General features: G+C 52.3%; 1 protein-coding gene across 1 annotated transcript; it reads left to right on the top strand.

The window, feature by feature from the left end:
- Positions 1 to 25,730, top strand: ASMT (acetylserotonin O-methyltransferase). Its single transcript, XM_052662995.1, has 8 exons — positions 1 to 69; positions 3,124 to 3,298; positions 5,745 to 5,874; positions 6,473 to 6,541; positions 17,200 to 17,318; positions 18,343 to 18,483; positions 21,184 to 21,306; positions 25,519 to 25,730. The coding sequence occupies exons 1-8, from the start codon at positions 1 to 3 to the stop codon at positions 25,728 to 25,730; spliced, it is 1,038 nt and encodes a 345-aa protein (XP_052518955.1).
- The last annotated feature ends 704 nt before the right edge of the window (positions 25,731 to 26,434 follow it).

The following is a 26,434-nucleotide window of genomic DNA, read 5'->3' on the forward strand; positions in this document are numbered from 1 at the left end:
ATGTGCTCCCAGGAGGGTGAGGGCTACCGTCTCCTGAAGGAATACGCCAACGGCTTCATGGTCTCCCAGGTAGGAAGAGGCCCCATCGGCTGGGGTTCTGTTGCCTGGAGGTGAGGAGGACGACAGGCACTCAGTGCTGAGTGAGGACGGGGTCTCCTCCGGGGGGCGCAAGGGTGTGCTGGAACTCTGGGCATGTCCATGGGCAGAAGCTTGGCCATCGGGGCCTGGGGCCCTTCCAGGCCTGTGTTGGCCCTCACGGAGTGGCGTCTCAGAACGGCACTTGGAGGCGCTTCCCTGGGGGCTCATTTGGTGAAGAATCTGCCTGCAAAGCAGGAGGTCCAGGTTCCACCCCTGGGTCGGGAAGACCCCCTGGAGGAGGGAATGGCAGCCCACTCCAGGATGCTTGCCTGCAGAATCCCATGGGCAGAGAGGCCTGGGGGGCTACAGTCCATGGGGGTCGACGATGAGTCAGACATGACTGACCGACTAACCCTGTTTTCATTGTGTTAGTGAAACAAGAGTGCGTACAATCTTACTAGAGTAAAACTTTATATGAGCCGAGTATTAAGAAATAGCATCTCAATAGAACAAAGGTGAATCCGGCATTGAGGATAAAACTTAATAGAACCTCAGCAGAACAACAGACTTAATAAAATCTTGGATGGGTTGGGAGGCTGGGATTCAGACATATCCACTGTTGATCGTGTGTATAAAACAGGACTAGTGAGAACCTGCGGTGCAGCTCAGGGAACTCGACTCAGAGTTCTCTGCTGACCTACATGAGAAGAAAATGCAGAATAGGAGGGGATCTATGTGTAAGCGATGGCTGATTCCCTTTGCTGTCCAGAGACTAACACAGCGTTGTAAAGCTGCTGCTGTAAAATTAACTAAATATTTCAATAGAACAAGAGTGAATCCAGTGTGAAGAGAATAAAGCTGAATCCAACCTGAGTGGAATGAGAGCCTCAGTAAAACTCAATAGATGGACTTCCTCGAGGGCCCAGTGACTAACACTCGGAGTTCCCAACGCAGGGGCCCGGGGTTCGGCCCTGGGTCAGGGAACTAGACCCCACATGCCACGACCAAGACCTGGTGGAGACTAATAAATACAAATAAAAATAATTTAAAAACTCAATAGAATAAAATCTGAATGCAACCTTAGTAGGATGAGTTCGAAACATCTCACTCAGACAAGAGGGATCGCAACTTCCCTGGTGGCTCAGAGGTTAAAGCGTCTGCCCGCAATGCGGGAGACCCGGGTTCGATCCCTGGGTCGGGAAGACCGTCTGGAGAAGGAAATGGCAGCCCACTCCTGTATTCTTGCCTGGAGAATCCCATGGACGGAGGAGCCTGGAGAGCTACAGTCCACGGGGTCGCAAAGAGTCAGACACGACTGAGCGACTTCACTTCACTTACACTAGTAAGAGTTAATACAACCTCAGTAGAAAGCCAATGCCATATTAATTGGATAAAACGTAATGCAACCTCAATAGGACAATTGATAAAATCTCGATAGGATGAGAGCGCACCCAGCTTTCAGAGAATAAAACGTCCTGCAGCCTTACAGAATCAGAGTCACCACCCCTTTAACAGAACAAGAGCTGATACCATCTTAACAGAAGATGACTGAAGACAGCCTTCGTATGAAGAGAGCTGATAAAATGTGAATAGAAAAAGACCGGAATGCAACCTAAATGGAGTGAGAGTTTATAATACCTCAATAGAACCAGAGTGCACCCAACGTTAAGGCAAGAAAATGAACTACAATCCCTTGGAATAGGGGTTCATAAAATCTTCTTTCGCAGAGAGTGAAAGAAACCCAAATACAGGGCTTATACAATCCTTGCAGGCTAAGTGTTAGTCACTCAGTCGTGTCCAACTCTGCGACCCCATGGACTGTGGCCTTCCAGGCTCCTCTGTCCATGGGATTCTCCAGGCAAGAATACTGGAGTGGGCTGCCATTTCCTCCTCCAGGGGATCTTCCCGACCCAGGGATCAAACTCGGGTCTCCTGCATTGTCAGGCAGATTCTTTCCTGTCTGAGCCACCAGGGGAAACCCCAGAGGCTCTTGTCTGCTGAAACCTGGCAGCAGAGAGTGAATAAAACCTGAATATAGGCGCTTGTATAATCACAGCAGGGTAAGAGATCGTGCCAACTTTACTGAACAAGAGTCAACACAACTTTAACAGGGTGAGAACTGATTCCATGTGAATAGAATACGGCTGAATACAACCTTTGTACAAGGAGAGTTAATAAAATCCTGATAGAAAAAAATCTGAATGCACTCTTAATGGGCTGTTCATGACATCTCAATAGAACAAGAGTCATTAAAACTTAATATAATTAGAGTTAATATTAAGCTCACTGCAAGAGCTGATACCATCTTAAGAGGATAAAGCTTAACACCATCTTAATACAGTAGGACTTCGAGCGACCTATTAAGGATAACAACTAATAGAACTTTAAGAAGAGTAGATACGATCTTAACAGAATAAGAGTTAATACAGTCTCAACAGAACAGGAATGGATACGGCCTTTTTAATGTAAACGTTTAATTTTATACTGGGGTATAGCCAATGAACAATGCTGTGATGGTTTCAGGTGGACAGCAAAGGGACTCAGCCAGACATGTACACGTACCCACTTTCCCCCAAACTTCCCTCCCATCCAGGCTGCCACGTGACATGGAGCAGAGTTCCCTGTGCTGTCCAGCAGGTCCTTGCTGGTTCTCCTTGTTAAATCCAGCAGTGTGTCCATGTCCATCCCAGACTCCCTGACTATCCCTTCCCCCATCCTTCCCCCTGGTGACCATAAGGTTATTACAGAGGATTGAGCAGAGTTCCCTGTGCTGGGCAGCAGGTCCTTGCTGGTTCTCCATGTTAAATCCAGCAGTGTGTCCATGTCCACCCCAAAGTCCCTGACCATCCTTTCCGCCACCAACCATAAGTTCATTTTCTAAGTCTGTGAGTCTCTTTCTGTTTTATAAGTTGGTTTGCGTCATCTCTTTACAGATCCCACATGTAAGGGATGTCGTGTGATATTTCTCCCTCTCTGTCTGACTCACCCTCCTGAGAGTGTGAGTCTCCTGAGAACTAAGGCTGACTCTGGCTTCATTGCCCCGAGGTTCTCTTTGCTGCCTGTGAGCTGGGGGTGTTTGAGCTCCTGGCAGAGGCCCTGGAGCCCTTAGACTCAGCGGCAGTGTCTTCACGTCTGGGCTCCAGCCCCCGGGGGACAGAGCTGCTGCTGGACACCTGCGTGTCCCTGAAGCTGCTGCAAGCCGCCGTGAGGGGAGGAAAAGGTAAGCACCCTGGCTCTTTGGAAGAAGGCGTTTTAAAGGCACACTCTCAGCACAGGTTTCCGTTTTATTTTTCTGGAAAGAGCCACAGAGTAAGTCTTCTCAGCCTGGTGGGCTGGCCACTGTGTCTCTGCAGATGACACTCATCTCTGCCTTCAGAGCATCAGAGCTGCTGGAGACAGGCAGATGGGCGGGGCTGAGTCCTAATAAAACTTTATTGGTCAGACAGGTGGTGGAACAGGGTTCCAATAAAGCTTTCTTGATCAAACAGGTGGTGGAACAGGGTTCCAGTAAAGCTTTATTGGCCAGGCAGGTGGTAGAACAAGGTTCCAATAAAGCTTTATCAGCCAGATAGGTGGTGGAACAAGGTTCCAATAAAGCTTTATTGGCCATACAGGTGGTTGAACAAGGTTCCAGTAAAGATTTATTGACCAAACAGATGCTGGAACAAGGTTCCAATAAAGATTTATTGTCAACACAGGTGGTGGAACAGGATTCCAATAAAGCTTTATTGACAAAACAGGTTGTAGAACAGGGTTCCAGTAAAGCTTTATAGACCAGACAGGCAGTGAAACAGAGTTACAATAAAGCTTTTTAGCAGAACAGGTGATGGAACAAGGTTCCAATAAAGCTTTATCAGCGAGACAGGTGGTGGAACAAGGTTCCAATAAAGCTTTATTGGCCAGAGAGGTGGTGGAACAGAGTTCCTATAAAGGTTTATTGACCAGACAGGTGGTGGAACAGGGTTCCAATAAAGGTTTATTGACAAAACAGGTGGTGGGACAACATTCCAATAAAGCCTTGTTGACTAGACAGATGGTAGACAGGGTTCCAATAAAGATTTATTGATAGACAGGTGGCGGAACAGGGTTCCAGTAAAGCTTTATAGACCAGACAGGCAGTGAAACAGACTTACAATAAAGCTTTTCAGCAGAACAGGTGATGGAACAAGGTTCCAATAAAGCTTTATTGTCAAAAACAGATGGCCAAAACCGGGTACGAAACTCGGGTTGTCATTTGCTGACTGTGGCTCAGGAAGTTTCGAGAGGCTGGTGTTTGCACTGAAACCCTGATGAAATATCCAAGGAACAAGACAGAAACGTGACCGAAAAGTTACACGGGAGTAATTTTTCCATCATGCTCAACTGCTTCTTTTCAAGGGTTGCCCTTTGTGTTAAGATCATACCCTTGTTTTGGTATTGAAGCTGCTTTCCTCTTACAGAAGATGGTCCTTGCCAGTGTTTACTTTTAATGCCCTTTCTTTGCAAAATTAAAAATTGTTAAGCCCTATCTCAGTCACTCAGATGGTTTTTTTTTTTTTTTTTAGAATCTTGAGAATTTGTGAAATTGCAAAGTGTAGAGATCACCGCCAGACAAAGTAGGGGTGGCTGGGCGGGCAACGGTAGGGGTGGGTGATGGGCTTTCTCCATGAAGCAAGGACTTGCGTCCCCGTTGGATTTATGGGGTGCAAACAGTGAGGGTGAGTTAACTTGAACAGGAGGACATTGTTTGGGGGTTGACGGTACTCAGATGGCCGCGGGCTTGGGAATCCAGCAGTCACGCCCCGTGAGTAAGCTTTGCAGCCCCTTCCCTTTCCCCCACTGGCAGTGCTGACCTCGAACCCCCAGCGCGGGCTGCGGTCTGGCCAGGCCACACCTGTGGAGGATGGTGGATGTTCACGGGGAAGCTCCTGGGGGCGGGAGGAGCCTGCTGTACCTGCACACCCTCGGGGAGGCACGTCGGGATGCGGGCTAACCTGCCGGCCCGGAGACGCGGGGATGCTCGGCTCAGAGACCAGCTTACAGAACCTTCTGCTGCAGCTCTGTTGCCCTGGGGACCCCTTGGAGCCCCGCAAGCATTCGGCAGGTACAGATTGGGCAGAAACAGTGAGCGGATTCAATTCAGTCCAATCGCCCCGTCGTGTCCGACTCTTCGCGACCCCATAGACTGCAGCACGCCAGGCTTCCCTGTCCTTCACCATCTCCTAGAGTTTGCTCCACCTCATGTCCAACCATCTCATCCTCTGTCTCCCCGTCTCCTCCTGCCCTCAGTCTTTCCCAGCATCAGGGGCTTTTCCAGTGAGTCAGTTCTTTGCAGCAGGTGGCCAGAGTATTGGAGTCCCATAGACACGTATTACATGTAGTCGACGGGTCGCAAAGGGTCGGAGGCGACTGAGGGATTGAACACAGGGGCTCGCTGGCCCTTTCCATTTGCTAATCGGATCTTTCTGTGGGATTTACCAAAGCTGAAGGCAGCAGCCAGGACACGCAGCCCCTGCACCACAGGTCAGCCGGTCCTTCGGGACCGAGGGTCCAGCTGTCGGGGTTCCGACGGTCCCAGGCGAGAATCACGTCTCCAATCAGGAAGTTGCCAGACTCACTGTTGGCATCTTGGCGATGCCTGGGTGTCTAACTTTATTTTTTTTCCCCTCCGTTCTGTTTGTTTTCAGCTGTGTACGCAAACACGGAGCTCGCCAGCACCTACCTGGTGAGAGGCAGCCCCAGGTCCCAGCGGGACATGCTGCTGTACTCGGGCAGGACCGCGTACGTCTGCTGGCGCCACCTGGCCGAGGCAGTGAGGTGCGTGTCAGCCGCGCCCCCGGGTCCCCAGGGCTGCCTGCGGGCTGGCTTCCGGGCGTCCCAGGAACCAACATGTTAGGTTTCTTATCGCACGGGTCTCCAAACTCCCGCGTCTAATGCCTGACGGTGTGAGGGGGAGCTGATGGGATCATAGCAGGGATAAAGGGTGCAGTCACTGGAAGGGCTGACGCTGAAGCTGAAACTCCAATCCTTTGGCCACCTGATGTGAAACACTGACCCACTGGAAAAGACCCTGATGCTGGGAAGGATTGAAGGCGGGGGGAGAAGGGGGCGACAGAGGATGAGATGGGTGGATGGCATCACCGACTCCATGGACATGGGTGTGAGCAAGCTCCGGGAGCTGGTGATGGACAGGGAGGCCTGGCACGCTGCAGCCCACGGGGTCGCAGAGAGTCGGACACGCCTGAGGGACTGGACTGAACTGCAAACTGGAAAACGACTCCCGAGTAGTCTTGGGTTACTCATTTCCGGCGCAGGCCGTCTGTGGTGCCAGGGTACGGTCTGTGAGCGCAAGGCTGCGTGAACGGAGGGCAGTGACGTCTCGGGGCCTGAGTGACGGTCTCCTCCTCGTTTTCAGGGAAGGGAGGAACCAGTATCCGAAAGCCTTCGGGATCCCGTCCGAGGAGCTCTTCTCTGCCATCTACAGGTGACGCTGCCCACCCACTTGGCGACCTGCTTTAGAATTCAATTTCTGTCTTTCTCATGGAAGGATAAGCACTTTGCAGTGTTGTGTGCGTTTCTGCCGGACATCCGCATGAATCAGCCGTGGGTTTACCTGCGTCCCCTCCCTCTTGAAACTCCCTCCCACCTCCCACCCCATCCCCCCCCTCTAGGTTGGCCGAGAGCCCTGGTTTGAGCTCCCTGAGTCACCGCGCAGATTCCCATCGGCTATCCGCGTCACATATGGTGACGTACGTTTCCGAGTTCCTCTCTCCGCACCTCCCGCCTTCTCCTCCTCCCTACCTCCATGGGTCCATAACTCTGTTCGGTTACGTCTGCAAATGCGTTCATGAGCACCGACTTTCTCGATTCCATGCGTATGTGTCAGTACAAGATATTTGTTTTCTGACTTGCTTCCCTCTGTGTAACAGGGTCCAGGATCCTCCGCCTCATTACAACTGACTCAAAGGTGCTCCTTTTCATGCCTGAGTAACATTCCATTGAATACGTGTACCACAAATTCTTTATTCATTCTCTCGATGGGCATCTAGCTTGCTTGAAACGTTACAGCAATAGTGTTGATTTACGATGTCCCATTAATTGCCGCTCTACAGTAAAGGGATTCGGTTACGCAAATATACACATGATTTCGTTTTGTAACAACTGATGAATATCCCACCCTGTATACGCACCATATCTTCTTTCTCCATTCCTCTGCTGATGGACATTGAGGTTGCTTCTGTGTCTTTGCTGTTGTGGATAGTGTTTTGATGAACCCTGGGGTGCATGTGTCTTTTCTAATTATGGTTTTCTCCAGGTGTGTGCCCCAGCGGCGGGACCACAGTATCGAACGATAGGTCTGTCTCTAGTTTTTTAAGGACGTTCCATACCGTTTTCCATAATACCTGCACAATACAGATTCCCACGAAAACTGCAGAGGGCTCCTTTTTCTCCACGAGCTACAAACATTTAATGTTTGTAGAGTTTTTGATAATGGCAGTTCTGGCCGGTGAGAGATGATATACCTGTTATAGGTTTGATTTGCATTCCCTAATATTCAACAACTTCCCTGGTGGCTCAGCTGGTAAAGAATCCGCCTGCAGTGCAGGAGACCTGGGGTCGATTCCTGGGTCGGGAAGATCCCCTGGAAGAGGGCGTGGCGACCCACTCCAGTATTCTTGCCTGGAGAATCCCATGGACAGAGGAGCCTGATGGGCTACGGTCCATGGGCTTGCAGACAGTTGGACACGACTAAGCGACTAACACTTTCAAGAGCGATGCTGACATCTTTTCATGTGATTTTCTTAACGGGGTGTGAGCTAAAGGTACCTCTTGAACTTGGATTCGTGCACCTTGCCCAGTGTTGAACTCTTTCCGCTGACCGCTCATAGAAGGCTTCTTGGAGGGCAGCAGTTTCATGCTTAGAGCCGAGTCGACCCGGTGAAGGTCAAGGGCCCTTCAGCGCAGCCTTTAGGTTGTTGTTCCAAACTCGGACACAAAGTGGCAGCATTTCTTCATGGCCGCCTTTTTTTCTTTTTGTATTTTCATCGTTGCTTTCTATTGGAAATGGCGCCCCGCTCCAGGACTCCTGCCTGGAAACTCCCATGGATCTAGGAGCCTGGTGGGCTGCAGTCCATGGGGTCGCTGAGGGTCGGACACGACTGAGCGACGTCACTTTCACTTTTCACTCTCATGCATTGGAGCAGGAAACGGCAACCCACTCCAGTGTTCTTGCCTGGAGAATCCCATGGGCGGAGGAGCCTGGTGGGCTGCCGTCTCTGGGGTCGCCCAGAGTCGGACACGACTGAAGCGACTCAGCAGCAGCAGAGTTGAGTTTCCACGTGGTGTTTCTTTTTTACAGGTATTCGGGAGTTTGATTCAGTTATACATAGAGGTTTATTTCTTTTTTGGGTTCTTCTTCTCACAGAGGTAATTTTATGTTCAGTAGACTTCCCCATGCAATTCAGCACAGACTTTTTGATCATCACTTCCGTATATATGAGCGTGTATATGTTCATTCCTAACCTTTCCTTTGTCTCTTTCCCATAATTTTTTTTTTTTTGATGCTCATAAGTTCCTTTGAACCTTACTGGTAGTTCAGTTGGTAAAGAATCCGCCTGCAATGCAGCAGACGCCGGTTCGATTCCTGGGTTGGGAAGATTCCCCTGGAGGAGGGATAGGCCACCCACTCCAGGATTCTTGGGCTTCCCTGGTGGCTCAGCTGGTGAAGAATCCGCCTGCAATGTTGGGAGACCTGGGTTTGATCCCTGGGTTGGGAAGATCCCCCGGAGAAGCGAAAGGCCACCCACTGCAGGATTCTGGCCTGGAGAATCCCATGGGCTGTATAGTCCGTGGGGTCACAAAGAGTCGGACACGACTGAGCGCCTTTCACCCAGAAGTTTCTTTACTCCATTTCAGAGTCTGGCTCCGTTGTGTCCGGCAGTTCGTTTGGTGAGTGCCTAGAGCCCCCGTCATGGTCCTGTGACATCTGTCTTTGTCTGACTCCCGTCACTTGGTGCGGTAGTCGCTCGGTCCGTCCAGGCTGCTGGCAGCGGCCTTCTTCCGCTCCGCTCTGTGGCTGAGCCGTATTCCTGTGCAGAGGTCTTACCACCCTGCCTTCCTTTTCCTGTCAATGGACGTTTTGGCACATTCGGTATCTTGGCCATTCTGTATCGTGCTGCCCCGAAAACAGGAAGGCGTGTGTTATTTTGAAATAGGACTTTTTCTCTGGATCTGAGCCCAGAAGTGGGATTACTGGATTGTACGGTTGCTGGATGCTGAAGTTTTATAAGGAACCTCCATGCCGTTTTCCACGTTTGGTGCACCAGTTTAGCTTCCCACCAAGAGTGCAGGAGGGTTCTGCTTTTCGGCTGCCCTTTGCACCACTTAATCTTTGTAGATCTTACCAAAGATGGCCATTCTGACCTGTTCAAAGGGATGCGCCGTTGCACTTTTGATTTGCTTCTAATAATTACTGATGCTGAGCATCTTTTTATGGGCCTGATGCCAACCTGTATGCCTTCTTGGACGAGATATCCATTTTGATCTTTGGCATATATATATATTTTTTCTTCTTGGGTTGTCTGTGTTTGTCATATTGAGATGCATGAGCTCTTTATAAGTTTTGGAGTTGAGTTTCTTGTCAGTGTCTTCATTTGCAAATCCTTTTTTTTTTTTTTCAGTCTGAACACTGTCTGCTTCTCTCATTCAGGACTTTCTTTGCTGTGCCAATGCTCTTCAGGGAGATGAGGTCCTGTTTTCTTCTTTTGGTCGATTATTCATTATACTAATCTATATATAGTTCAGCTCAGTCACTCAGTCGTGTCTGACTCTTTGTGACCCCACGGACTGCAGCACACCAGGCCTCCCTGTCCATCACCAACTCCTGGAGCTTGCTCAAACTCATGTCCATCAAGTCGGTGACGCCGTCCAACCATCTCATCCTCTGGGGTCCCCTTCTCCTCCCGCCTTCAATCTTTCCCAGCATCAGGGTCTTTTCAAATTAGTCAGCTCTTCGCATCAGGTGGCCAAAGGATTGGAGTTTCAGCTTCAGCATCAGTCCTTCCAATGAACATTCAGGACTGATTTCCTTTAGGATTGGACTGGTTGGATCCAAGGGACTCTCAAGAGTCTTCTCCAACACCACAGTTCAAAAGCATCAGTTCCTCTCCTGCCTTCAGTTTAACGACAGGAAACATATTCAAAAGCAGAGACATTACTTTGCCGACTAAGGCCCGTCTAGTCAAGGCTATGATTTTTCTAGTAGTCATGTATGGATGTGAAAGTTGGACTGTGAAGAAAGCTGAGTGCCAAATAATTGATGCTTTTGAACTGTGGTGTTGGAGAAGACTCTTGAGAGTCCCTTGGACTGCAAGGAGATCCACACAGTCCATCCTAAAGGAGATCAGCCCTGGGATTTCTCTGGAAGGAATGATGCTAAAGCTGAAGCTCCAGTACTTTGGCCACCTCACCGAAGAGCTGACTCATTAGAAAAGACTCTGATGCTGGGAGGGATTGGGGGCAGGAGGAGAAGGGGACGACAGGGGATGAGATGGCTGGATGGCATCACTGACTCGATGGGCGTGAGTCTGAGTGCACTCCGGGAGAAGGTGATGGACAGGGAGGCCTGGCGTGCTGCGATTCATGGGGTCGCAAAGGGTCGGGCTGAGCGACTGAACTGAACTGAACTGAAACACAGCTTTTATATTTGTCGTTACAAAGCCCAGCCACGAGGTGGCAGCATTTCTCCATAAACCGTTTCTTCCCCCTTTGGTTTGTAGTAGAAATGTTAGTTTCCATTGGAGAACGCTTCCTTTGCGCAGTGTTGGCCTTTGTTTCAAGCGTACAGGACCTTGGATCTCATTATACGCACGTGTTCATCTCTTCTTTAGAGTGTGTTCAGTAGACGCTGTTCTGTTGATCGATAGGTCATTTGTGATCCCCTGTTTCATTATATTAATCTGGTGGCTCGGTGGATAAAGAATCTGCCTGCAATGCAGGAGACGAGGGTTTGATCCCCAGGTCGGGAAGATCCCCTGGAGGAGGGCATGGCAACCCGCTCCAGTGTTCTTGCCTGGAGAGTCCCGCGGACAGAGGAGCCTGCTGGGCTACAGTCGACGGGGTCGCAAAGAGTCGGACACGAGTGAGCGACTCAGCCTGAAGAAATGTGTGTGTTATTAGCAAACTCTTAATGGATCCCTCATCACTAATGTTTTTTGTTTTTATAAGCGTAAGGTTCTTTGTGTGTGTGTAATAAAGTTTTATTAAAGTATAAAGGAGATAGAGAGAGCTTCTGACATAGGCATCAGAAGAGGGCAGAAAGAGTGCCCCGCGGCTAGTCTTCAGCAGGATGTTATGTAGTCAGTAGCAGGCTGCTAATGAAATGAAGGAATGTCTCAAAACTCAGAATGGCACCAGGCCCCTCACCCATAAGATGCATTTTGGGGTAACCTTGGCCCGTAAGTTTCTTTTCTCTGTTCCAGCGTCTGTTTCTGTTGGGTAAAGCAGTTGGCTTGTATCCATTGTTAGATTCCAGCCACAAGTGGTCTCCTACGATACTTCGCCGTGTCTGCCTTCCCTCTCTAGGTGTGATCATCTCTGCTTCCTCCTCTCAGACTGGACGTGGCACCCTCTCCTGCCCGTCCATGGCTGAGTTAATGGTCCGTCGGGTCTGTGTGGCCCCCTTCTTTACCCGTTCACCTGTCCCCGAACGCTCAGGCTGTTTCCGTGTCCTGGTTATTTTCCTGGCGCGGCTGTGATCTCCCGAGGGTGCCTATGTTTTGGAAACCCTGGGGTTTCTCTGGCTCTGTGCCCAGGGTCGGGGTGAGCATGTCCTAAGATGCTTCACTGTTTCGTTCTCTGAAGGAGCCCCATACTGTTCTCTCTCGTACACGGACCGTTTCCCATTCCCAGCAACAATGCAGAGAGGCTCTCTCCCCTGCACACCCTCTTCAGCGTTTAGTTTTGGAGATTTTGTGAGATGCCCGTTCTCACAAGATGGTGATAAGATACCTCACCGGACTTTTAAGAGGCCTCTCTCTAATAAGCAGGGACGCTTAGCACGTTTTCACGTCCCTAATGCAATCTCTCTGCCTTCTCGGAAGACATCCCCGTTTCAATCTCTGTCCCCTTTATTTCTTGTGTGTGTGTGTGTGTGTGTGTGTGTGTGTGTATTTGACACAGAGCCACACAAGCTGTTTCTGTGTTTCAGACACCAGTTCTCCGTGGCTATCTTGGTTTGCAAAGACTGTTCGCCATTGTGAGTGTTATCTTTTCACATGGGGCTCCCCGTGCCGTGCAGATTCTTTTGTGGCTAACTGTGTCCTGTTTTCTTACTTTGGCGTATATTTCATCGCTCTCAGTGGATGGCAAGGCCGTCCCGACTGTGTTTTCCGCCTGAAGCTCACCGTCTTGGTCCTCTGACTTAGAGCTCGCGCGTTCCTGAAGTGCACCTTCGTGTACGGTCTTGGGGAATATTCCCATTTCGTTCTGGCTTTCATTGTTTCAGGCGCCCCCTACGCTGTCCCGCATGACGCCCGTCACCTGTCTGGATTCCCAGCATCCCCGGAGGAGGCTCCCCTGCTCTCCCACCGCCTCTGCGGCATCGGATGTGTGTCGAGGGTTTGACCGGGATCATCCTCAGCTGCGTGAGGCGAAACCTCGCTGGAATTTGATCTGCCTCTCATAATTCCTGGTGCCCAGCACGTTTCATGAATCTAACACAACCTCTATAATAGTTTCTTGGAAGAAATATGCATTTCCATCTTTGGCCCCCCCTTTTTTTTTTTTCCATGGGTTGGTTGTGATTTTGGAGATGAATTTCTGGCAGGTATCTTCGTTTGAAAATGATCCTCCCACCCCGCCACAATTTTAGGGATTTCTCTTTCCTTGCGGATGTCCTGGCTGTGGAAATGCTTTTAAGGTTAATTAGGTCCTGTTTTCATTTTGGGTTTAGTTTTCATTCTTCTAACGGAAAGTCGCTCAGTCGTGTCTGACTCTCTGCGACCCCCGTGGACTATACAGCCCATGGGATTCTCCAGGCCAGAATACTGGAGGGGGTAGCCTTTCCCTTCTCCAGGGGCTCTTCCCGACCCAGGGATGGAACCCAGGTCTCCCGCACTGCAGGGGGATTCTTCACCAGCTGAGCTATCAGGGAAGCCCAAGAATCCTGGAGTGGGTAGCCTTTCCCTTCTCCAGGGGATCTTCCCGACCCAGGAATCGAACCAGGGGTCTCCCGCATTGCAGGCGGATTCTTTAGCAGCTGAGTTACCAGGGAAGCCCCATTATTCTGAGGAGTGGATGTCAAAATGTGTCCCGCGTGTATTTCCCCTGAGAATTTCATGGAACATGTCCTTCCATCCAGGTCTTAGACTGTTTCCAGATTCTTGTTGTGTGTGGTGTTAGGGGTGTTCTGATTGCCTTCTCTCTCTTTCTCTCTCTCTCTCTTTTTTAATTGTTTGAGGGGCATCCACACTGCTATCCATGGTGGTTGGCACCATCTGCATTCCCGGGGGGGCGGAGGAGAATTCTGTTTCCTGCACAGACTCTTCAGCACTGAGTGTTTGTGGAGTTGTTTACAGCGGCCATTCTGACCGGTGCCAAGTGATTGCATTGAAATCTGGTTTGCTTCTTGCTAGTAATCCCTGATGCTGTGCGTTCTTCATCCCAGCAAAGTGGCTGTGGTATGCTACGTACAGCTGGCTTCTTTCCCCTTTTGCGGCTGAGCCATATTCCACGCTGGTGTACAGCACGGCTTCTTCATCTGCGTCATATCCCACGCCTTCCTCGTCTGCGCCTCTGTCCACAGACAGCTTGGTTGCTTCCACGACTTGAATATTGTGACTAGTGTTGCTGTGATCGTCGAGGTGCATGTATCTTTTCAAATTATGGTTTTCTCCAGGTATATGCCTCGAGGTGCGATTGCTGGGCCATGAGTTCCGTTCAGTCGCTCAGCCGTGCCCGGCTCTTTGCAACCGCATGAACCGCAGCACACTAGGCCTCCCTGTCCATCACCAACTCCTGGATATCACTCAGACTCACGTCCATCGAGTCAGTGATGCCATCCTGCCATCTCATCCTCTGTCGTCCCCTTCTCCTCCTGCCCCCAGTCCCTCCCAGCATCACAGTCTTTTCCAAGGAGTCAGCTCTTCGCATGAGGTGGCCAAAGTATTGGAGCTTCAGCTTCAACATCAGTCCTTCCAAAGAATACTCAGGACTGATGTCGTTTAGGATGGACTGGTTGGGTCTCCTTGCAGTCCAAGGGTCTCTGAAGAGTCTTCTCCAAAACCACAGTTCAAAAGCATAAATTCTTTGGTGCTCAGCCTTCTTCACAGTCCAACTCTCACATCCATACATGACCACAGGAAAAACCATAGCCTTGACTAGATGGACCTTTGTTGGCAAAGTAATGTTTCTGCTTTTCAATATGCTGTCTAGGTTGGTCACAACTTTCCTTCCAAGGAGCAAGCGTCTTTTAATTTCATGGCTGCAATCACCATCTGCAGTGATTTTGGAGCCCCCAAAATAAAGTCTGACACTGTTTCCACTGTTTCCCCATCTATTTCCCATGAAGGGATGGGACCGGATGCCATGATCTTCGTTTTCTGAATGTTGAGCTTTAAGCCAACTTTTACACTCCCCTCTTTCCCTTTCATAAGAGGCTTTTTAGCCACTCTTCACTTTCTGCCATAAGGGTGGTGTCATCTGCATATCTGACGTTATTGATATTTCTCCCGGCAATCTTGATTCCAGCCTGTGCTTCCTCCAGCCAAGCGTTTCTCATGATGTACTTTGCATAGAAGTTAAATCAGCAGGGTGACAATATACAGCCTTGGTGGACTCCTTTCCAGATTTGAAACCCGTCTGTTGTTCCCTTCCCTACTGCTGGACTGTGTTGAGATCATTTCATGTGATTTGCTTTTAATGAGTGCAGGTTAAAGGTGCCTGTTGACACTGGCTTCGTGATCACCTGCCCAGGTTTGAGTTCTCCTTCGCTGACCACCCCTAGGAGACGTCTAGGAGCGCAGTAGTACTTTACTGGGAGCCCTGCAGAGCTTGGGAATATTAAGTGCCCGTCAACGCGGCTTTTATAGTCGCTGTTACCACGAACGGCCACAAGGCGGCAGCATTGCTCCAGGCAATGCTTTCGCTTTTCTTTCTCCCCTTCGTTCTTTCGTGGTTTCTCTACATTGGAGCAGAGTTGAGGATCGGAGAAGGCAAGGGCACCCACTCCAGTCCTCTTGCCTGGAAACTCCCATGGACGGAGGAGGCTGGAAGGCTGCAGTCCATGGGGTCGCTGAGGGTCGGACCCGACTGAGCGACGTCACTTCCACTTTGCACTTTCATGCGTTGGAGCAGGCAATGGCAAACCCACGCCAGTGTTCTTGCCTGGAGAATCCCAGGGACAGGGGAGCCTGGTGGGCTGCCGTCTATGGGGTCGCCCAGAGTCGGACACGACGGAAGCGACTCAGCAGCAGCAGAGTTGAGCATCAGTGATACGTTTGCTTCAGATGTACAGGACGTTGGTTCAGTGAGACACAGACACGTCTGTTCTTTTTTTCGGTTCTTTTGCCCATATAAGCTGATTACTCTGTGCTCCTCAGACTGCCCCACACTACTCAATAGGTGCATTTTCATCATCTGTGACATATACATTCATGCCTGGGAAAATCCCGTGGGTAGAGCAGCCTGGTGGGCAATGGTCCATCGGGTCACAAAGTCTTGGACACGACTGAAGTGCTTGAGGATGCTTGCCCAAACTGTATTTGTTATTCGCCAACTCAATTTTTCCTTTCTCCCTAAATTTTTTTTTTTTAAAATTTTTGGTAACATTAGTTGGTTTTCAAAGTTTAGGTGTTTCCTAGTGGTTCAGACTGTAAAGAATCCGCACGCAATGGTGGATATCTGTGTTCAGACTCTGGGTCGGGAAGATCCCCTGGAGGAGGGCATGGCAACCCACTCCAGGGTTCTTGCCTGGAGAAACTCACGGACAGAGGAGCCCGGCAGGCTGCAGTCTGTGGGGTCGCAAAGAGGCCGACAGGACTGAGAGAGTAACGCTTTCTAAGTTTGTGGTTTTTTTTTGGTAAAATGGTTGATTTGCATGAATTTCTAGTCCGTGCCTGTTGGTGGTATAGTGCCTGACTTTCTCTCTCTGAGTTCCTTTCCTGAGGATAATAGCCACTCGGTCCAACCACGCTGCCATCGGTGGGAGTAATCTGTTCTTTTTCTTGGCTGAGTAATGCGCCAGTAGAAAAGTTAGGCACTCGTTTGATCTGTCCAGAATGAGCCTGGAAATCCTCTTTATTTTGGGGGTGGGGGAGGCTGTGGAAAGACAAGCCTGCGGCTTTGCAGGCAGCACCAGCGTGAGCTGTGGGTGACTCGTCAGATGACGTATGACGCCGCAGGGGTCAGTCCGAGTCGGGAAATCCTCTTTATTTTGGGGGTGGGGGAGGCTGTGGAAAGAGACAAGCCTGGGGCTTTGCAGGCAGCACCAGCGTCAGCTGTGGATGGCTCGTCAGATGACGTATGACGCTGCAGGGGTCAGACCGTGCTGGTGACTTTTTGACGACGAGTCAGACGATGCTGATGGCTTCGTGACTGTCTGCAGTGTGTGGGGGCTGCTCCCAGGGTGGGGCGGGAAATGCACCAAGGATTAAGGGGGAGGGTGGTCACTGCTGAGGGTCCTGAGACCTGGGGCCTGCTCTGCACCCCGTGTACTCTTCCCCGCCTCCCCACTGACTCCAAAACCACCGAGCAGCCTCTGCGGAGGGTGAGAGGAGAGAGGCGGCCCCCAGGAGACCCTCATCGGCCCCTCCCCCCACCCACCCTGCAGCGTCCTTGGCTCCTTCTCACCTCTGCCCCCTCCCGAGACCCTCCTCCCTGCTCCTCCTGGGACCCAGCTCCCCGTACACTTGTCTCCACCTCCCTGAATCCCTGTCATGCCCAGCCCTCTCCCCCAGCCTGTGTGGACACCCCCCGCGGCCTCCAGCCTCCCGCATTGCACAGCTGACCCGGTGGCCTGGCGCTCCACCCCGGTGGATGGAGGACCCACGTCTCTGCTCAGCTCAGGGGCCCCCAGGTCGTTGCTCAGGGTGATACCCACCAGACTCCACGTGGTTCTCATGGGCTCGTCTCATCGTGTTCCAGGTCCGAGGACGAAAGGCTGCGGTTCATGGAGGGCCTGCAGGATGTGTGGAGGCTGGAGGGGGCGAGTGTGCTGGCCGCCTTCGACCTGTCCCCCTTCCCGCTCATCTGCGACCTCGGCGGTGAGTGTCCACCCCGGACCTCGCAGCTCTGTTTGGAACTCTGTTTGTAGACCCTTGGCCTTCCCTGGAGGCTCAGATGGTGAGGAATCCGCCTGCAATGCAGAACTCGTGGGTTCGATCCCTGCGTCGGGAAGACCCCCTGGAGGAGGGCATGGCGACCCACTCCAGGATTCTTGCCTGGAGAATCCCATGGACAGAGGAGCCTGGAGGGGCTACACTCCATGGGGTCACACAGAGGTGAACACAACTGATGTGCGTTAGCACAGAGGCACACTATATTGAGTGGAATTCCCTGCGCTGTGCACTAGCAACTTGTCAAGTATCAGCGTGGTTTATAGTAGCGCGCCCACGCCCGGCCCAGTCTGCACATTTATCCCTCCGCTCTTTCCCTGTTGGTAGCTGTGTGTTTCCTTCCCGTGTCTGAGAGTCTATTTCTGTTTCGCGCCTGAGTTCCTTTGCATCGCATTTTACGTTCCACGTGTGGCTGACATCACGTGGTATTTGTCTCTCTCTGTCTGACGAACTTCTCTGAGTACGATCGTCTCTGGGTCCATCCGCACTGCGGCAGATGGTATCGGTTTGTTCTTTTTCACGGTTGCGTAATATTCCACTGTATATGTGTACGACATCTTCTCTATCCATACCTCCGCCGATGGACCTTTAGGTTGGGGTTGTTTTATAAAAGCAGATTCCCTGACTTTGGGATGTTCACGCTGCTGGCATCTGGAGCGAGGTCTCCATTTCCTCACCCGGGTGTCCCCCGGAAATGTCTCCCACAGACAGACATGGGCACGTCTTCCCGTAGCATCTGCCCAGGGGCTTCCTCTGCCTGGCCGTCGTCTGTCCTTGGGCGGACGAGGGGATGCCATCAGGTCAGAGTCTACGTGGAAGGTTGGTGTGTGGGTTGGTCCAGCCCGGAAGATGCCTTAGGTGCAGGGCTTTGTAAGTGAGCCTGTCACCATGGAGACCGGACTGTGGGTACCGCCCAGGTCTGGGGGCCGTCACAGTCCATGCCCTCTTGCAGGTGGTTCCGGGGCTCTGGCCAGGGCGTGTGTGTCCCTGTACCCGGGATGTCGGGTCATCGTGTTTGACATCCCAGGAGTGGTGCGGATGGCAAAGAGACATTTCTCAGCCTGGGAGGACGAGCGGATCAGCTTCCATGAAGGTGGGTGGCTGGAACACTGTCTGTGTCCACGGGGAAACAGATGGGTCCTGGCGGGCTGGGGAGATGGAGACACTGGGCGTTCAGCGTGGCTTTCTGGACCGTCCAAACACACCCCCTTAAAATGGAGCTTCCGGGTGGCTCAGTGGTACAGAATCCGCCTGCCAGGGCAGAAGACACGAGAGGCGCAGGTTCGATCCCCGGGTCGGGAAGATCCCCTGGAGAAAGAAATGGCCACCCACTCCAGCGTTCTTGCCTGGAGACTCCCCATGGACAGAGGAGCCTGGTGGGGCTACGGTCCACAGGGTCACAGAGAGTTGGACGTGAGTGAGCACACTGGTGTTTGAACAGAACTGTGACGCAGGATGGATGGGGAAAGGTGGGAGGGTCTTGTTTTCCTGCAGTTAATTCTTTCCTGAGTGTTGTACTGAGCTCAGTGTGTCTCCTCACCCAGAGTTTGTAAACAGGACTTTAGGAAATAAGGTGTTTGCAGAGGTGACGGAGTGAAGGGTCTGAGCTGAGGTCCGCCTGGGTGGGGGTGGCCCTAAACCCAGGGACAGGGTCCTTATAAGACACAAAAGAGGAGAGACACGGACGCAGTGGAGAAGCCACGTGGAGACAGAGGCAGAGACGGAAGGGAGGCGGCCGCCAGCCCAGGGATGGCCGCCTGGAGCCCCCGGAAGCTGGAAGAGGCGGGGAGGACCCTCCCCTGGAGCCTCTGCAGGAAGTTCAGCCCTGGGACCCCTTGACTTCGGACGTCTGGTCTCCAGGGCTGGGGGAGGACAAATGTCCTGGTCTCTGGGCATTTCTTACTGCCGTCCCGGGAAACTCACGTAGGTATTTACAACCAGCTGGTGTACGAGTGGCAATGAGTGACGTGGGTTGAAGGCAAGGTGAGGGGACAGTTATCGACTGAAAAGACAGAAGCTCCTCAGATGTCCCAAGGCTCAGAAACCACAGCAGCTTTGCTGACCGCTGCGAGGGACTTGTGCTTGCCTTGGAAACGTGGGGCGCGGTTCCCAGCTGCAGGCTGTCACTTCGGTACCAAGGTCTGAGCTGCAGACACCCTGTACCTCCGTGTGTAGAGGCAACTGGCTGTTTATGCCTCTTTTCCTCTGCTGTCTCAGGAGGAAGACAGCAGGTGGGGGTGTCATTTCTGTCCCCTCTGAGCTTTGCCAAGAGCTCCCTATTATTATTATGATTATTGTTACGATTTTGGCCATGGGATGCAGCTTGTGGGATCTTAGTTCCCTGCCTGGGAACTAAGGGGTTGAACCTGCTTTCCTGGTAATGAAAACACAGAGTCCTAACCGCTGGACAACAGGGGAATTAATTCCTTATTATTTATTTTTTTAAAAAGTTCACCTCCAAGTTCAGGGCATCTCAAGGGACAGGCCACCAGCATTCCATCCAGGGCCATATGTGGGGGGGGGGGGGCAGTCTGACTGACCCGGGTGAACGGTCAGCTCCTTTCCAATAACTCTGCGTCCGACAGGCGGATTTCAAGGTGTGCCAGACTGTGTCCTTGAAGGACTGGATGCTGCTTTTATTTAAAATTCTTAAATTTAGATCATCAGGAAGTTTTCTTTTTTGGGGGGCGTGAGGAATGGGGGTCTTTATGTTAGATTTTTTTAAACCATTGACTTAAAATATACTGAATCTGAATGACTGAGTTTGGGGAGCCCCCCTTCGATTTTGTGCTCAGAAGGAGGACCTCAGCGTGATCTTAACCGTGGTTAAGATGCCCTCTGGGCATCTTCTCGGAGATGTTAACCACCTCTAGGGCATCTTCTCGGAGATACGTGTGCTGAGGGTGTTAGTTCTGTGCCTCACCTGGGAAATGGGGCAAAGAAGGAGACTTTGGGGGACTTCCTCGGTGGCCCAAGAGGCTAAGACTGTGAGCTCCCAGTACAGGGGGCCCTGGTCCCGCCCCTGGTCCCGCCCCTGGTCCCGCCCCTGGTCCCGCCCCTGGTCCCGCTCCTGGTCCAGGGGCTAAGTTCCTGCATGCTGCAAGCCCCAGTGCCAGAAAGAAAGAAAGGGGAGAGGGAAGGAAGGCTGAGAAAGAGAAAAGAGAAGAAAGAAAGAGAGAAGAAGAAAAAAGAAACCAGGAAAGACACTGCAGGCCCCGTTGGTTTAAAGGAGAAAGAGTAGAAAAAGAAGCAGACTTTGGAAGCTGGCAAACGAGATGGACGTGAAATGGAAGCGTTCGTTGCCCAGTCATGTTCAGCTCTTCGCAATGCACAGACTGTAGCCCGCCAGGCTCCTCTGTCCATGGGGATGCTCCAGTCGAGAATGCTGGAGTGGGTTGCCATTCCCTTCTCCAGGGGGCATCTTCCCAACCCAGGGATCCAACCCAGGTCTCCCACATTGCGGGCGGGTTCTTGACCATCTGAGCCCCCTGGGAAGCCCAGGAAGGTTGGGGACCGCTGCTTTAGGAGTGCTGTTTACACGAGAGTTTCTGAAATCGAGTAAAAATAAAACCGTCGTCCAGAGCTGATGCAGAAAGGGGGCCTAAAGGGAGTATCCCATTGTTCAGAGTCGTCTCAGCATCACGTGGAGACGTTGTCTGTTTCGGGAGGTCAGCAGCTGGGGGGATCTGGGGACAGGTCTGTGTGTACAAGTGACCCAGCCACGCTGGGCTTAGGTGTGCTCACGTGGAATTGACAGGCAGGCTGACAAGAGGCCCCCGCGCCTGTGTTGCAGGGGATTTCTTCAAAGACCCCCTCCCGGAGGCGGACCTGTATATCCTGGCCAGGATCCTGCATGACTGGACCGATGCCAAGTGCTGCCACCTGCTGCAGAGACTGTATCGGGCCTGCAGGACAGGTAGGTGGCGGGGACGCTGGGCACCAGGTGCCGGGCTCCACTCAGGGCAGAGGTACCGGCGTCCCGACGCACTGAGGGCTCGCAAAGCCCGTCATGGGGAAGCAGATGTGCGTCTGTGTGTGAGGAGGCCGCCTTCCTTTTCGAGACCTCACCATGTCTCAGGCTCCCTCATATCATCTGTTTTTTTGCCACATCCCCCCCGCGAGGTTGAGGTTCTCAAAGTACGGCGTCATTTTCAGAAGTGAAGTCGTTCATGGAGGGCTGTGTCTAGAGCCCTTTGGTGGGGGAGCTCTAGGAAGTGTGTTGCGCAGAAGTGAATTGTTTATGTTTGAATGCATACTGAAGTTACTTGATGGTGAGTTGTTTTTTTTTTTTTTTGACTTTGTGTAGAGGGATGTTTGAAACCTTGGTCCTTTAAATTTATTTTTACGGATTCATTTCTTCAGCTGGTGGCTCAGATGGTAAAGCGTCTGTCTACAATGCGGGAGTCCCGGGTTCGATCCCTGGGTCGGGAAGATCCGCTGGAGAAGGAAATGGCAATCCACTCCAGTACTCTTGCCTGGAAAATCCCATGGACAGAGGAGCCTGGTAGGCTACAGTCCATGGGGTCGCAAAGAGTCGGACACGACTGAGCGACTTCACTTACTTCTGTAGCTGTGTGCGGCCTTAGCCACGGCACTGGAGGTCTTCCATCTTCGTTGTGGGATACGGGATCTTTCGTCGCGGCCTGCAAACTCTTAGGTGTGGCAGGCGAGATCTAGTTGCCTGACCAGGTGTGGAACCTGGGTCCCTGCTTTGAGCGTTCAGAGTCTTAGCCAGTGGACCTCTGAGGACGTCCTTCACTGGACCCTAGTATTATTATTATTATTTGTTTGCCTTGTTCTGGTCCATACCTGACATCATCCAAAAGGAACAGAAAGCAAGGTTAGTACAAACAGGAAAATCGCCCAGGAACGGATATAGATGTGTCCGCGGCCTGGAGAACCCCATGGACAGAGGAGCCTGGCGGGCTGCAGTCCCTGGGGTCGCACAGAGTCGGACACGACTCAAGCGACTCAGCACGCAGCCATATACAGCTAATTCTCTTTGCTGTGTGGCAGAAATGAACACAACATTGTAAGGAAGCTATATGTCAATTAAAAATTAGTTAAAAGAAGAAAAAAAATATAAAATTGCCAAGTGGGGTAGTGGCCTGCCTGCAGTTTTTCCGTTTAGAATAATCAAGGCTCCGCGTCTCCAAGGTCATGGAAACCATGAGTTTCCCCAGCAGGTGACGCTGTGTGGGCTCTGGTTCACTTCCTGTGTTTCCGTTCAGTCGCTCAGTCGTGTCTGACTCTTTGCGACCCCATGGACTGCAGCACGCCAGGCCTCCCTGTCCCTCACCAGCTTCCGGAGTTCACTCAAACTCATGTCCATCGAGTCAGTGATGCCATCCAGCCATCTCATCCTCTGTCGTCCCCTTCTCCTCCCGCCTTCAATCTTTCCCAGCATCAGGGTCTTTTCCAAGGAGTCAGCTCTTCACATCAGGTGGCTGAAGGATTGAAGCTTATCACATATATATACACAAATTTCAGGTGCTGCTGTGGTGAAGAACTCAGCTGCCAGTGTAGGAAACTTGGAGACGCATGTTTGATCCCTGGGTCGGGAAGATCCCCTGGAGGAGGGAATGGCAACCCCCTTCAGTGTTCTTGCCTGGAGAGTCCCATGGACAGAGGAGCCTGACGGGCTACAGTCCGCGGGGTCGCAGAGAGTCGGACACGACTGAGCGACTGAAGCTGCACATATATAACGCATAAAGCATGTTATATTTACATTTAAAGTTTATATATTAAGCATCTACTTTTAAATAATAAACGAGTACACGGATGTCAATAATATAAAATAATAGTTAATATAATTTGTGTTGTTTTTGGAGAGCCTTAAAAATAAATATCATGAAAAATGTTAAAATGTATAAAATTTAAATATTTAAATACTACATATTTACAGTTAAACTATACTACACCTGTGTATGTAGTTACATTACGGGCTGTGACAGTTGCTCAGCCATGCCCGACTCTGGGTGTGTATAGCCCATGGAATTCTCCAGGCCCGAGTGCTGGCGTGCGCAGCCTCTCCCTTCTCCAGCGGATCTTCCCGACCCAGGGATGGAACCCAGGCCTCCCGCATTGCAGATGGATTTTTTACCAGCTGAGCCACCAGGGAAGCCCAAGAATACGGGAGTGGGTGGCCCATCCCTTCTGCAGCGGATCTTCCCGACCCAGGAATTGAACCTGGGTCTCCCACATGGGAGGCAGGTGCTTTACTAACTGAGCTGTCAGGGAAACCCATGTATATATGGGTGCGTGTGTGTATGTATGTGTGTGTTACACGTGTTTGCATCTGTGGATATATGTGTAGGAATGTGTATTGACACACTCAGATGTTGCATGCATGGTCCAAACACGACCTTACAGAAGGCTCTCGTCTCTGGACAGCGCAGCTAGGGGAATCCCCCAGATCTGGAGGCAAAGCTCTTTTCCTCACGTTCTCGCTGCTTGGAGGTCCCATCTCAGCCTCTCCCCACGAGCCTCCTACTGATGGTCAGCCCCACTGTGTCTGCATCGCGGCAAATTACTGCCCATAATGCACGGATCTGACTTTGGTGTCTGGGGGAGGTAGTGTGGGCATTCCTAGCCACGAGATCCATTGTCCAAAAAGGACGCAGGATGTGGTGACTTTTCAAGGAAGCCAGGAGACTGTGGCTTAGGACGTGGCGTTTGGTCTGAGAATCGGGTCAGAATGTGTATAAGCTTTACTTTGCCTGCTTGCTTGGCACACTCACATTTGTGCTTTCAGCGAAAATGCCGTGATGCATCGTTTTGTGGATTTGTTTCTAAGCGACGAAGCTGGAAAATAAGAAAGAACAGTCGCGTGTCGTTTCCCGGGCCTGTGTTCCGAGTGATGCGCTTCGGGGATCGATGGTCCTTTCCCCGCCTCCCTTCCGTCTCTGCATCTGTTCTGACGCGGCTTCGCCTCTGTCTCTGCTTCTCTCCTCTTGTGTGTCTCATAAGGACCCTGTCCTGGCATGGCAACCCTCTCCAGCATTCTTGGCTGGACAGTCCCGTGGACGTGAGGAGCCTGGCGGGGCTGCAGTCCACGGGGTGGGAAAGAGTCAGACACGGCCGAAGCGACTGAGCACGCTCCTGGTTACACCCCGTGCAGCCAGAGGGGGCTGGGCAGTGTGTGTAGACACAGCCCTGCTTAATCCTGTGCATGCTCCAGCGCCTACGGGCCACGCTGGCCTCTAGAGCTGGGAGGGAAGAGGGGACGGTGGCTGTGTGTCCTAGGTCAGGGTCTGTCCTGAGGGGGATCCTACATCAGGGTCTGTCCCACGGGGGGCGGGGTCCTAGGTCAGGGTCTGTCCCTCGGGGGGTCTTACATCAGGTTCTGTCCCGTGGGGGATCCTAGGTCAGGGTCTGTCCCTCGGGGGGTCTTACATCAGGGTCTGTCCCATGGGGGGTCCTAGGTCAGGGTCTGTCCCGCGGGGTGGGGGTCCTAGGTCAGGGTCTGTCCCGCTAGGGGTCCTAGGTCAGGCTGTGTCCCGCGGGGGGATTAAGGTGTGTCCTGCAGGTGGTCCTAGGTTTGGGTCTGTCCCTCAGGGGGTCCTAGGTCAGGGTCTGTCTTGCAGGGTGGTCCTAGGTCAGGGTCTGTCCCTCGGGGGGGTTTTACATCAGGGTCTGTCCCATGGGGGGTCCTAGGTCAGGGTCTGTCCTGCGGGGGGGGGTCCTAGGTCAGGGTCTGTCCCGTGGGGGGGTCCTAGGTCAGGGTCTGTCCTGCAGGGGCGTCCTAGGCCAGGGTCTGTCCCTCGGGGGGCGGGGGGGTCTTACATCAGGGTCTGTCCCGTGGGGTCCTAGGTCAGGGTCTGTCTGTCTCTGGGGGGGGTCTTACATCAGGGTCTGTCCCTCAGGGGGTGGTTTCCTAGGTCAGGGTCTGTCCCACAGCGGGGCGATCCTAGGTCAGGGTGTGTCCTGCGGGTGGTCCTAGGTTTGGGTCTGTCCCTCGGGGGGTCCTAGGTCAGGGTCCATCTTGCAGGGGAGGGTGGGAGATGCCCAGAGCCGTGGGCTAATCGCGCGGCAGGGGTGTGGGCAGGAAGCCGGGTGAGGAGAGAGTGGACAGCGGGCCCTGGGTCCGGGCTGACCCTCGCTCAACCCCTCACCCTCCCCGCGGCAGGTGGCGGCGTCCTGGTCATCGAGAGCCTCCTGGACGCGGACGGGCGGGGCCCCCTGACCACGCTGCTGTACTCGCTGAACATGCTGGTGCAGACCGAGGGCCGTGAGCGGACCCCCGCCCAGTACCGTGCACTCCTGGCCCCCGCCGGCTTCCGAGACGTGCAGTGCCGGAGGACGGGGGGAACCTACGATGCTGTCTTGGCCAGAAAGTGAGCCCTGCAGTGTGTGACCCCCCCCCGTCATGACGCAACACCTGCGTTGAAGAGACGGTGTCGGTCACGTTTCGCTCCTGCCTTTTCTTCTTCTTTTCCCCTTGTTGTCCGTCTATTTTACGCTTTTCTTGTTTTTCTGCCCTGTCGAGGGATATGAGGTTTATGCCCACGGATGGTCACTTTGCGTTTTATCTTGCTTTCTTTCATTATCCTTATTTTCATTTCATTCCAGTCCATTCTATTTTATTTCCTTCCTGTGAGGGAGTGAAGGTCTGAGATGAGGTTCCTCCTGGGTGGGGGTGGCCCTAAACCCAGCGACAAGGTCCTTGTAAGACATGCAAGAGGGGAGACACGGACGCAGAGGAGAAGCCACGTGGAGACGGAGGCGGAGACGAGAGGGAGGTGGCCACCAGCCCAGGGACGGACGCCCGGAGCCCCTGGAAGCTGGAAGAGGCGGGAAGGACGGTTCCCTGGAGCCTCTGCAGGGAGCCCAGCCCCGGGACCCTTGACCTCGGATGTCCGGTCTCCAGGGCTTGGGGAGGGTGGATGTGTGTGGTTTTAAGTCATGATCCCATTTGACATTGTTTGTTTTGGCCGACCCAGGACACTTATACACAAAGTAATGGATAGATGATGGACAGATCTCAGATTGTTTAAGTTTGCAAAAGCAGAAAAGAATTGATGGTCTATTTTGCACCATAGAGT

Source organism: Budorcas taxicolor, chromosome X, assembly GCF_023091745.1.
Source record: "Budorcas taxicolor isolate Tak-1 chromosome X, Takin1.1, whole genome shotgun sequence".
Taxonomy (NCBI): domain Eukaryota; kingdom Metazoa; phylum Chordata; class Mammalia; order Artiodactyla; family Bovidae; genus Budorcas; species Budorcas taxicolor.